Genomic DNA, 13,657 nt, shown 5'->3' with positions numbered 1-13,657 from the left:
ATAACACCCTCCAGTTCCATCCTCGTCGTCGCAAATGGCAAGATCTCATTCCTTTTGATGGCTGCATAATATTCCATTGTATATATATACCACATCTTCTTTATCCATTCAGAACTAAAGTTTTAAATTGCCTTTCGAGTCTATCTATAACATACACAATAAAAACAGTTTTATTACTTCTACTTTGCATTTAACCATACTGTTAACTAACTTGACCAGCCATTTTACTCTCTATATTTGGATTTAAGGGACTTGTAACGATTTCAGAAATCAAATACCCCTTGAAAGGGCTGTATTTTTACTACTGGTAATAATATTCCAAGAATGTGCCACAGCTTGGAAGGCAGATTCAGAAAGGGAGAACCAAAGGTATGTGTAGCAACAGTGGCCCCAATTAATAACTGATTAGTCTTTGAAAGGGTCACACCTCATTTGGAAATAGAAGTGTCATCTTGATTTTGCCATCACTTCCTACCTGGTCCTCCTGCTTCCTTCTATTCTTCACCCCTAATAATCCATTCTCCTCACAGTAGTGAGAGTTATCTTTTTTAAAAATGTAAATCAGATCACATCACTTTTCTGCGTATGACCTTCCAGTGGCTTCCCACTACAGTTAGAATAACTACCGTGGCCTTTAAAGGACTCTCTACTCATGATCTGTCATGTACTGGCTCCATCATCTTCTCTGAAAACTGTCCCCTTGTTTCCTGGACCTCAGTCACACTGGCCTTGTTCTTCCTTTAATAAGCCAGGCTTGATTCAGCTTCCAGGCCTTTAAACTTGCTCTTCCTTCTGCCCAGAATGCTCTTCCCAGTCTCTGCATGGCTGCCTTCATCTTGAGAGTCAGGTCCCTGGCGGCTATTCAGTTCATACTTACTCTGCACATCCGAACAGGCAGCACACCTGTGCGATCAAGGTCGAAAAGCCTCTTATCTTATCACTTGCAGATGACAAAAGGTACAAATCACATCAAGACTGTATGAGGCAAGGGATTTGGGGGTTTTGCACACAGTCCTATATACTCATGGTAATTTTTTTTTTTCTTTACAGGTTATTTTCCGAGCTTTGTCACCGCCATACGATGCCGAGAACCCTTACAGTGCCAAAGTGCAGGAGCAGCTGAAGATTACCAACCTCCGCGTGCAGCTGCTAAAACGGCAGTCTTGTCCCTGTCAGAGAAATGACCTGACTGCAAAGCCTCAACATTTTACACATTATGCAATCTATGATTTCATTGTCAAGGGCAGCTGCTTCTGCAACGGCCATGCTGATCAATGCGTACCTGTTGATGGCTTCAGACCGGTCAAGGCCCCAGGAGCATTCCACGTGGTATGTAAAACAGGTCCTCCCCTGTGAAAAACAAACCATGAGTTACCTTCAGCTTTGGGCATTGGTCATCTAAGTTCCCTCAGAGTTGGTCTGTGCTCACATAGCCCTTCCTGTTTCTCCCTCGGCTGATTCACTCCTCCGACTCCATACCCATCCTAAAAAGTGCCAGTTAACTTGTTTTTAATCTTCAATTTTAGAATTATAAATAGTCAGGCATGATAACCAGATTCCCGGGAACACATCCATGCCAATTGTTAGTACCATGACCTTCAGATACGAAGTGTAAGGTGAGGAGCAAGAAGGGTTGGCATAATCATACTAGTGGTATTATCACATAGAGCCAGCTTGGACAGTAAATGGGGACCATTGTTGAGTTGAATTTTAAAATGGAAAAAACAAGAACCTCAGTTTAATGCCTGGTATCTTTTGCTGTCTGGCTAATAGAATGAATAATAATTCTCCTCTGTGAAGAGTGGCCTGACCCCCTGTCACTCTAAGCCAGAGTTAAACCCTCTTTCCTCTACGGTCACGCACCCCCTTGTGTTTTCCTCTGAACTTTTACTTGTCTGCATCTCTTGGGAGATCACAAACTCCCAAGGACGGGGACTGTGTGATCTTTGTATCCTCAGGACAGTGTGTTAACTGAGCCAGAGTTAGGTGTTTGGTAGGTGTTTGATTGAATGATATCAACACAGGAATAGAAAAATGATGAAAAATTACTGTCATTGTCCTCACATCACCTTCTCCCCTCCCCCCCCAAAAAAGACACAAAGTGGCTCAGACAGCAAGTGCCTTTTTGGGATGCACCCAGAGCTATGGCTGGGGATTGGGCAAAGAGAAGGCAAGGAGGAGAGCACTCCGATTTTTAAATTTTATATTTTACTCTGATACTTCTGTTCAAAACAAAAAATAAATAAAAATTTAAGACCTCAGATTTTCCTTACTTCATTTCCTAGAGAGGAGACTTCCACATTTGTCTTCTTTCTCCCAGCCCTGATAGAGGACAGGGCCATAAGGGACCATGAACCAGTTAGCCAGCAGAAGAGTTTGTGTTTGCTGGGCTAAGTCCCTGGGGTGCACAACAGCATTGGGGTAACGAAAATGACTAGGGCAGCGACCAGAGTTCCAAAAACAGGAACAATGCTATTACTCTAGAAACGAAGCTGGGGCTTCCAAGTTGGAGAAAATGGAGCACTCACCCAGCAGACACCTACTAGTTTGCAGACACTAATGGATCTTTGAGCTAGCATTGCTTCAAATAAAGGATGGGATAATTTGTAATACCTAAGTTAATGGGGTTTAGGTATGATTCACCTAGAAAATAACCCAGATATTCTAGAGATGTGTCAATCTACTAGACCGTAAACTAGAAAGTTGGTGTGAGGTAGAATGCCAATAAATTTCTGCCATTATATTTCAGTGAATGAGTGAAAGGAGAGCATGCAGGCTGCAATGGGCTGAGTGTTTCTGCCCCTCCAAAATTCATATGTTGAAAACCTAATCACAGTGTGATGGGATGTGGAGGTGGGACCTTTGGGAGGTAATTAGGTCATGAGAGTAGAGACCTCATGAATGGGATTAGTAGCCTTAAGAGACCAGAGCACTAGCTAGCTCTCTTTCTGCTACATGAGGATACAGTGAGCAGGCAGCAGTCTGTCACCCAGAAGAGGGTCCTTACGAGAACCTGACCCTGCTGGCACCCTGACCTTAGACTTCCAGTCTCCATAACTGTGAGAAATAAATTTCTTTTGTTCATAAGCCACAAAGCGGTCAAGGTATAAAGCCTGGAAAACTGCAAGCTGAAGACCAACCCCACTGGCCACATGGGCTGTGACTGTCTCTCCAGATGGATTCCTCTGTGCTTCCAGAGGCACGGCTGGCCAGGCCATGCTGTGGGACCTCCACAAAGGCAAGTACCTTCATATACTAGATGGCAGGGACACCATCAATCCCTGGGATTCAGCCCCCACCACTATTGACTGGGCTGCCACAGGCCACAGCATCAAGATCTGAGACTTGAAGGGCAAGATCATTGCAGATGAACGGAAACAAGAAGTTGTCAGTACCAGCAACAAGTCAGGGCCGCCCCAGTGCTCCTCCCTGGTCTGGTCTGCTGACGGCCAGACTCTTCGCTGGCTACGCAGACGACCTGGTACAGGTATGGCAGGTGACCATCAGCACCCCCTAGAAATATATGCCAGAGTTTTAGAAATTAAAAAAATGGCTTTCTGACTTAAAAAAAAAAAAGAATTCTATTAATTCTGCTAAATTCAAAAAGGGATAAATAGAGTTAACAGAAACTTTTGCAAAAGTCTTAAAATATAACTATTCTATACGGTCTTCTGCCAGTAAGAAAGCTGTCAGTCTATGAGCCTGAGCCTCCACGTCTGCATCACTCGCCCACCACTCCATTCTGCCACTACCCACCAAACCTCTTGCTTCCACCATGGTGTTGTGCATTCCAGCAGTGTCCTATCCAAAATCACTGCCACCTTCCACCCCAACCTCACCAGCTGGCCCCTGCAAGAGTCAGCTCCTGGTGAGCCCATGTGGAGATGGGGCCCCAAGATCCAATCCTGGGAGTCACAAAAGCCTGTAAGAGACACCAGCAGTAAAAAGAAGAATCTGGTAGGTGGTGCCTTGGAAAAGCCTTATGTCCTCCTAGTGTCTGGAAGGCAGAGGCCTAGATTGCTGCAAAAAATTTGAACAAAGAAAATCTGCCCCTTGCAGGACTGGCTGAATTTTGCAAGGCATCTATAGAACTAACCCTGGATGAGAACGGCAAAGTGTTGAAAATTGGCTAGAATGTCACTGTGCAGACCATTTCTGGAACTGAGGCCTTAGGGATCAGAGCTAGTTTTCTGCAGAGATTTTTTAAGTTCAGCCAAGATGTCTTTCTGCCCAAACCATCAGACACACCGGCATGCAGCTACAAGGTTATCACTACTATGACCCCAAGACTTGTGGCTTTGACTTCACAGGCACTAGGGAGGACATTTCAAAAATGCCAGAGCAAAGTGTTCTGCACACTCCTGCCCACAATCCTGTAGGAGTGGACCCTCATCCTGAGCGATAGGAGGCAACAATAGCAATGAGAAAAAGAATCTCTCTATGTTCTTTGACATGGCCTACCATGGCTTTGCCAGTAGTGATGGTAACAAGGATGCCTGGGCTGTGCCCCACTTCACTGAAGAGGGCATTAGTGTTTGTCTCTGCCAGTCCTATAGCAAGAACACAGGCTTCTATGGTAAGCATGTGGGAGACTTGACTGTGCTCTGCAAAGCTGCTGATGAAGTCAGAGGGGTGAAGTCACAGTTGAAGACCTTGATCCATCCCATGTATTCCAGCCCTCCCCTCAATGGAGCTCAGGTGACCTTGACCATTCTGACCAGCCCGGATTTTCAAAAACAATAGTTGCAAGAAGTGCAAGTCATGGCCAACTGTATCATTAGTATGCGGATTCAGCTGGTCTCCAATCTCAAGAAGGAGGACTTCTCCCACAATGGGCAGCACATCCCCGACCAGATTGGCATATTTTGTTTCACAGGGCAAAGCCTGAACAGGTGGAGCAGCTGACCGAGGAGGTCTCCATCTACATGACAGAGGTCAGCCGCATCTCTGTGGCAAGGGTCATCTTGGACAACTGGGCTACCTTGTTCATGAGATCACCAGATCACCAAGTAATTTCCCTGATGAGAGGGAACAGAGACAACTGTCCTGTCTTCATCCTCTGCACATGTGAGATTCACAGGATGAGGAAGGGTGGAGGTGATGAGTGGATCATTTCTTTCAACCACAGTGATTGAATGTGTTCCTCAGAAAAGAACATGTACTTAAACGGGGCAGAGGCATCCATAGCTGGTGTCTGGAACTGTGTGGCTTGAAACCGAACTCTCCCCCACCTTTTTATCCACAACTTTTCTGAAATAGTTAACATGTATGAGAAAGTCCTATCCTTAAAGAACCCATTAATCATGCCATTGCAATATTGCAGAAGCTTTAACTTAAGTACTTTATGGTCTTGAGAGGTCCTCAGTGAACCCAGCATGAGACATAGCCCTTGTTAGAGGCTTTGTGAGAAGACCTAATCCTAACATTAATAATGGTCAGCCTGCTTGTCTTCCCATGATTGGGCAATCTTATCAACAGACCATATTAACTGAAATCGTGTTTTATGAAAACCAGGGTCTGCTGCCACTGCAGCAAGGAAAATAAAAGATATTGTTTCCTGTTTTGTTTAAGAAAAAAAGTTTCGCCTTTTTAATGCTTACAGGCATTTTAATGCTCCTCTCTTTTCCCTTATCTGTGCTGCCCTTTTCCTGAGGCACGAAGATCTATAACTAGCCTAGATTTTCATCCTGTTCTACTGGTTGATTGGCCATCGACCCCATCTTCTCAGGATTTATTTATTTGAAGAATGAAGGACATAATTTGCTATTCATCCCATAACCTCATCTTTCTCAGCAAAGAATAGCGAGAGTGGGCAACTGCACCTTATTTTAGCATCCTTTTTAGTGATTGTTTAATTTTCTCCTGTTGGGTTGTTGCCTCTGCCCAGTGGGACCTCATCCTTCCATTCAGTGTGGTTGTGCAGTCCATCATCTCACATCATGCGGGTAATACCAGGAAACAGGATATTCTGGACCTTGGCTTTAACCTTAGTGTGCTGCCAGCTGGGCTCAGGCTTCACCCTTGGAAAGATAACAACCATTTGCTCTAATCATGTAGACTTATTGCAGCCTGGGTTCTCTGTTATAATAAAGTTACTGCAGGGCCCCTCTCCCTGCCCCCCAAAAAGAAAACTGTTAGCCTATTGAAAGGATCTGGATAACCAAGTAAAGGGGATTATTTAGTATTTTTTATTTTAAAAGGATGTGGGAATGAGAAGTCTCTATCCTAGAAGACCCTATGGGATAGAGACCACACTTCCTTACTAATCTCAGGTCACTTTGAAACTGGAAGCAACTGCCTTTTAAAGTTGCTTTAACTTTAACTTTAAAGTTAAAGTTACATCCTGCTCCCCAATTTTCATATTGATTTCAGCAGCAGTGGTGGTAGCCCCCTAGTATTATAACTACGGTATGTGCCAAAATCAGGCAAGACTAAATCAAACTTGGAGCCAGGGCGGGGTAAGAGATAAGAAACAGGCTAAGTGGCCAAAGCTATGTTGGCTTCCAGGAATCCAGTTTTATGGATATTCTTGTTGTCTCTACTCTCTTAAAATGTTTGTTTGTTTGTTTTTTAAGCCATAGCAATTGGACCAGCAGAGGTTTATGGTCAGAAATGGGAACAGTTTTGGTTTCAGATTTTTCCATCCCTAAGTGCATTTTATTTTTATGTATTTTTTTCTGGATTATAAAGGGTTGGTATTAAATTTGGATATGGTTGCCTCTTCTAAATGTGATATTCTTATTCCTAGAACTGCTCAGCTGAGCAAATTGCACATTAAAAGCATAGCCTTTTGCCTAATTAATAACATGGCCATAAGGTCAATTGTCCTACATTTGTATGAACTCTAATTCATTTTAAATATGCTGCTATAAACAACTGGATTCGTAAATTGTGCCTGCACAATGGAAAGTAGCCTCTTGAGAAATGCAATTCTTTTACTAGTCAGCTTGTCATAGGTATGTGTATAAATCTGTGTTTAGCCCAGCTTTTCTTTATAATAGTCATTCTCAGTGTGGTCCTGAACCAGCAGCACCAGCATTACCTGGGAACTTGTTAGAATTACCAATTCTCAGGCCCTACCCCAGACCTACTGAATCAGAAAATCTAGAGATGGGGCCCAGGTGATTTCAGTGCTTGCTGAAGTTTGAGAGCTACTGCTTTATAGACTATGCCAGTTCATCTACAGCTAATATTGTTGTCAGGATGGTAATTAATTAACAAAGTCTGATTTTAGGGGCTAGAATTTTTAATGGCTAATGACAGACAGTTAAGTTAATGGAAATGATACTTAGTCTGTTTCTCAGGCTCGCTAAGATTTTAGGGTCATTTTCTTTCTGTGGGTGGGGGGAGCAGAAAAAGGCACAAAGTGGAGTGCCAGTTGGCAGCCTCATTTATCTTGAAACACTCCTGTGTCTTCTTCATGCTTCCCCTTCTTCCCAGTACATTCCACTTATTCTTTACCAGTTCAGTTTTTTCCTTATCTGTTCATTTTACTGGAAGGCAGACCAGGGCAGTGATTAAGACCCTAGCTTTGGAGTCAGATCTGGATTTGATTCACCACAGCATTTGCTAAGTTACTCAGTCTCACTGAACCTCAGTTTCCCAAGAAAATAAGATCTAGCTTCCATAGTTATTGTGAGGATTAGAATTATGATGTCCAGTGCCTGGTGTATGGTAGCTACTGCTCACATTGCTGTCACTCTATTACCTCAGCCTCTTCTACGACTTCTCCCACATACACTTCTTCCCCAATAACAACAAAAATAAATTGTAGCTTATGTGCTGTTTGACATGGTTACAAGGCTAGGGGTTTTGTGACAAGGAAAACCATACTTTGACTCCAGCCTGCTGGGATCCCAGACATTATATGAAAAGGTGATCTTAAGCTTTTTCTCTTTGCAGCTGGAGAGGACTGATGCAGTTCTCTTTTTCCTAGCAGCTGGTGATTTTACAGCTGTTGGACTGATGGATGGTAATAAGAGGGAACGTGGAACGTTTCATTGTTTTACTAACATATCACCCATTGGACAACACGGAAGCCTTAGAATACCGTGAAGAATTGGTTAGATGCCTTGTGCTATACTTGTTAAGGTGGCTTTTTCTTTTCTAATCAGAAACTCATTATAAAAGAGTATCAATATTTTAACTGGCATATTCTAAATCTAAGAGTAAACATTGAAACCATATGTAGGACCAGAAAGTGGGGTTTAAGGAAAATGTTGCTTAGCTACCTAGCTGTGTAAGACAAGTTTTAGAACTATTCGTACAGTTTCATTACAAAAGTTTTTCTCATCTGAATCTGAATACATTTAATCATATACTTATGTTTGCACATCTCATGTATCAAGTTTTATATAGTGAGAACAGATTAAAAACCACATTTTTCATCTTCTTTAAAAAAATTTTTTAATGTGCTATGATATAAGCCCAAAGTAATAATTAGAAAGCTCTTGACTCTTCAGGGTATTAAGGAAAAGAACAAGGACTTAAAAACAGTAAAGACAGCAGCAATCCCAATTATTTCATTTGTCACATAAGGCTCTGGAGGAAAGGGTAATCCTATCACCAAAATGGTGCACAGTGTTTTATTCCAAATATTAACAAACTATTAAGCCTGCCAATTTGATACAGTCAGTGTGAGATTATCCTCAATCCATTTCAAGGTCTAGACAATGTTCCTGTGTGTTACTATGTTATAGCTTTGCCAATAGCCCCTTGGCAATGAGTAACTAGAGATGCCATAGAAGGTGTACAGAATGTTGATTATACTTCATTTACTACCTTGTGTTTTCTAGTAAAAGGGCAAGCCAGTAAAATATGTTCATGGCTGAAATTGTCAGTGTTTTGACTGTAAAACTTCCCAATGAATCTAGCTTATTTTCTCTTGACACAGTAAGATATACTCTTAGTGGCAAAAGTTGCCTGAGATTATTCTTTTTATTTGATGATCAGGAAACCAGAAGGCTTCAGAACCCGAGGCATTACAAAACCATTTTTGCATTCATGAAAGAATTACGTATGGGGTTCCTTTCAAAGATTGCCTCAGAACATTTACATATTTATTTATAGGCCTTTGACTATTTCACAGAAACAACTGAAAGCTGAATTGCTGGTGCCAGAGCTGACATTTCTGAAAGTGAAACATAAGCCAGTAGAAAAGTAAACTTGATTCTCCAAAATATCATATTTGTTCATTCAACTGTTCATGAACATGCTTTGCAGAAAGTGAAACATCTATATTTAGGTCAAAATTAGAGCACTGAAAAGATACAAAAATGAGTTTCTTTAACAAGTTTGAGCTGCTAGTATAAATTTGGGAAGAAACAACTTAAATTTGACATTTTTCTTGCTATAAAGTACTTTTCAAATATTCAAGGCATATCCCACTTTGAAAATTTTTCTTATGAATATTTCCTTTTCAGTGTAGCATTTTTGGATCCATCCCACAGATAGCTGGGAGATCTCTGGGTCTGTAAGGCCTAGTCTTGCAGTTTCACGGCTAATATAATGGCAGGGAGGTGCGGGGGGGAGCTACATGGAAAGAGAAAAGCTGAGGTTACAGATAGATATCTCACTTCTGGTTCACAACCCCAGGACTCATATCTCTGTGGTATTTCATTTGTGTCTTGCCAATTTTGTAAGAGCTGGAAATGTACTTCAATTTGTCCTAAAACAATTACATTCAGTAGAAGATAAACTGTAATTTAAGTCTCTATTCCTTCTTACAAGAATTTTAGTTATCAGACACATAAGGTTAAAATACACACACACACACACACACACAATGCCATAATCATTCCACAAGAGAGAGAAAATTCACAGCTATTTCAAATAGTGAGGAAAACAAAGTCTGTTAATTTTGGCATTCAAAACCTTAAAACTATAACTGAAACTACTGTTATATTGTATCTTAGCAATGTAAATATCTTATGGAATAAAATAGTACATGTATGGGGAGATGGAAGAACTATAGTATTTATTAACTCATAATAAGATTTTTTAGACATATGGGATTCTGGTATCTTTTTAGCTCTTTAGATAGAAATAAAAAAAACAAAGTTATTGTTTAAAAAACTAAAATATATTTTTAGCTTTAAAAGAGCTCACATATTAGAAATGGAAAACTGATTACATTTGCTCCACTACTAAATGTTTTATATATAATATGAATAATTATGAAGCTTGTAAGAGTAAACACTGATCAGGTGTTCTTTGCCTTTTAGTTTTGCATCTCTAAGGGCACCACTACCAGGCATGAAATTTAGCTGGCTCAGTCAGCTCTCAGAATTCCTGAAGGGCAGACATTTCTTTGGTTCCCAGATAAGACCCTGGTAGGCATTAAAATTAAAGAGAAGGTGGAATCACAGTATTTCCATAGTATAGTATTCTGAAAAGAGGCTAAAGATTGTAGTTGTAACATATTTATCTTGTAATTCTTATTTGCAATTTAACCCAATTCTCATGTGTAAAGAAAAGGGAACTTAACTCTGAGATTACCCAGAAGTAGGAGCAGCGAAGAGACTTGTGCTCCAAACTGTGCCACCCAGGGGTGCCTGGGTGTCTCAGTCAGTTAACCGTCTGCCTTTGGCTCAGGTCATGATCCCAGGGTCCTGGGATTGAGCCCCGCACTGAGAGATAGTTTCTCAGACAACCTAAACTAAAGGAGTTCATGACCACTAAGCCAACCCTGCAAGAAATATTAAAGGGGACTCTGAGTGGAAAGGAAAGTCCAAAAGCGACAGTATGAAGGTAGGAAACACAAAAGCAGTAAATATGAATATTTCTGTAAAAAGTCAGGCAAGGAACTCATAGAATAAAAGGATGCAAAATATAACAACACATACCCAAAAAATAGGGAGGAAAGGAGTAAAAAATGGGTTCAAAATTAAATGACCATCAACTTAAGATAGACTGTCATATGCAGAAAATGTTATATACAAACCTAATGATAACCACAAATCAAAAACCACTAATAAATATGTGAAGAATAAAAATAAAGAATTCCAAATATATCACTAAGGAAAACAAACAAACCATGAAAGAAAGACAAGAAAGGATTAGAAAAAAATCTTCAGAAATGACCACAAAACACATAATAAAATAGCAATAAATAAATAAATACATATCTATCAATAATTACTTTGAATATAAATGGACTAAATATTCCAATCAAAAGACAGAGTGGCAGAATGGATAAAAAAAAACAAGACCCATCTATATACTGCCTACAAGAGACTCATTTTAGACCTAAAGACAGCTGAAGATTGAAAGTGAGGGGATGGAGAAACATTTGTCATGCAAATGGATGTCAAAAGAAAGTGGGAGTAGCAATATTTTTTTCAGACAAAATAGACTTTGAAGCAAAGACCGTAATAAAGAAGAACATTGTATAATCATAAAGGGGACAATACAAGAAGACATAACAATTGTAAGTATTTATGCACCCAACATGGAAGCACCCAAATACACAAAACAGTTAATAACAAACATAAAAGAACTAATCGATAATAATACAATAGTAGGGGACTTTAACACCCGACTTACATCAATGGACAAACCATCTATACAGAAAATCAACAAGGAAACAATGGCTTTCAATGACACACTGGACCAGATGGATTTAACAGATATATTCAGAACATTCCATCCTAAAACAGTAGAATACACATTATTTTCAAGTGCACATGGAAAATTCTCCAGAATAGATAACGTATTAGGTCACAAAAAAAGCCTCAACAAATTCAAGAAAATCAAAGTCATAATATGCACCTTTTCTGACCACAATGCCATAAAATTAGAAGTCAACCACAAGAAAAAAGCTGGAAAGCCCACAAATACATAGAGGTTAAATAACATGCTACTAAACAATGAATGGGTCAATCAGGAAATTAAAAAGTACATGGAACCAAATGAAAATGAAGACACAATGGTTTAAAACTTTAGATTGCATCAAAAGTGGTTCTAAGAGGGAAGTTTATAGCAATACAGGCCTACCTCAAGAAACAAGAAAAATCTCAGATAAGCAACCTAACTTTACACCTAAAGGAGCTAGATAAAGAACAACAAACAAAACCTAAAACTAGTAGAAGGAAGTAAATAATTCCCATTAGAGCAGAAATAAATGATATAGACACTAGAAAAACAATAGAACAGGAAATGGGTCTTTGAAAAAAATCAATAAAATTGATAAATCTGTAGCCAGACCTATTAAGAAAAAGAGAGAAAGGACCCAAATAAATAAAATTACAAATGAGAGAGGAGAATAACAACCAACACTACAGAAATACTAATGATTATAAGAGAATATTATGAAAAACTATGTGCTGAAAAATTGGACAATCTAGAAGAAATGGATAAATCTCTAGAAACATATAACCTACCAAAGCTGAAACAAGAAGAAATAGAAAATTTGAACAGACTGATTACCAGCAAAGAAATTGAATCAGTAATCAAAAAGCTCCCAACAAACAAAAATCTAGGACCAGATGGCTTCACAGGCAAAGTCTACCAAACATTAAAAAAAGAGTTAATACCTATTCTTCTCAAACTATTCTAAAAAATAGGAAAAAAAGGAAAACTTTCAAATTCATTCTATGAGGCAAGCATACCCCGATACCAAAACCAGATAAAAATACCATAAAAAAGAGAACCATAGGCCAATATCCCTGATAAAATAGATGCAAAAATCCTCAACAAAATGCTAGCAAACTGAACCCAGCAATACATTTAAAAAATCATTTACCATGATCAAATGGGATTTATCCCTGGGTAGCAGTGTTCAATATTTGCAAATCAATCAATGAGATACATCACATCAATAAGAGAAAAGATAAGAACCGTATAATCATTTCAGTAGATGCAGAAAAAGCATTTGACAAAGTACAACATCCATTCATGATAAAAACCCTCAACAAAGTAGGTTTAGAGTGACATACCTCAACATAATAAAGCCATATATGAAAAACCCACAGCAAACATCATCCTTAATGGGAAAAACTGTGAGCTTTTCCCCTAAGGTCAGGAACAAGACAAGGATGTCCACTCTTACACTTTTATTCAACATGGTACTGGAAGTCCTAGCCACAGCAATCAGACAACAAAAAGAAGTAAAAGGCATCCAAATCAGCAAAGAAAAAGTAAACTTTCACTATTTGCAGATGACATGATACTCTATATAGAAAGTCCAAAGGACTCCACCAAAAAACTACTAGAACTAATAAACGAATTCAGTAAAGTTGCATGATACAGAATCAATGTACAGAAATCTGTTGCATTTCTATAGACCAAAAATGAAGCTGCAGAAAGAGAAATTAAGAAAACAAGCCCATTTACTCCTGCACCAAAAGCCATAAGATACCTAGCGATAAACCTAACTGAAGAGGTAAAGGATCTGTACTTAAAAACTACAGAACACTTATGAGGGAAATTGAGGAAAACACAAAGTAATGGAAAAACATTTCATGCTCATGGGTTGGAAGAACAAATATTGTGAAAATGTCTATGCTACCTAGAGCAATCTGCACATTCAAAGCAATCCCTTTCAAAATACCATCGACATTTATCACAAAGCTAGAACAAATAATCCTAAAATTTGTATGGAACCAGAAAAGACCCCGAATAGCCAGAGGAATGTTGAAAAAGAAAAGCAAAGCCGGCG

General features: G+C 39.5%; 1 protein-coding gene and 1 pseudogene across 10 annotated transcripts in view; both read left to right on the top strand.

Moving 5' to 3' along the window:
- NTN4 (netrin 4) overlaps window positions 1-13,657 on the top strand; it is a 137,449-nt gene that overhangs the window by 39,299 nt on the left and 84,493 nt on the right. For all 10 annotated transcript variants that reach the window (XR_014145862.1, XR_014145861.1, XM_081822217.1 and 7 more), the window contains exon 3: window positions 1,051-1,329. Coding sequence is in view for 8 of the 10 variants with exons in the window: in XM_081822217.1 (XP_081678343.1) it covers window positions 1,051-1,329 (279 nt within the window). In the remaining 2 variants the exon portion in view is untranslated. The remainder of the gene's footprint in view (window positions 1-1,050; window positions 1,330-13,657) is intronic.
- On the top strand, window positions 1,336-13,649 carry LOC145721873 (aspartate aminotransferase, mitochondrial pseudogene; annotated as a pseudogene).

The sequence above is a fragment of the Leptonychotes weddellii genome, chromosome 5, assembly GCF_054177405.1.
Source record: "Leptonychotes weddellii isolate Sample4059 chromosome 5, ASM5417740v2, whole genome shotgun sequence".
Classification (NCBI taxonomy): domain Eukaryota; kingdom Metazoa; phylum Chordata; class Mammalia; order Carnivora; family Phocidae; genus Leptonychotes; species Leptonychotes weddellii.
Note: the sequence above shows the minus strand (reverse complement) of the source record. Positions and strands in the feature narration are given on the sequence as shown.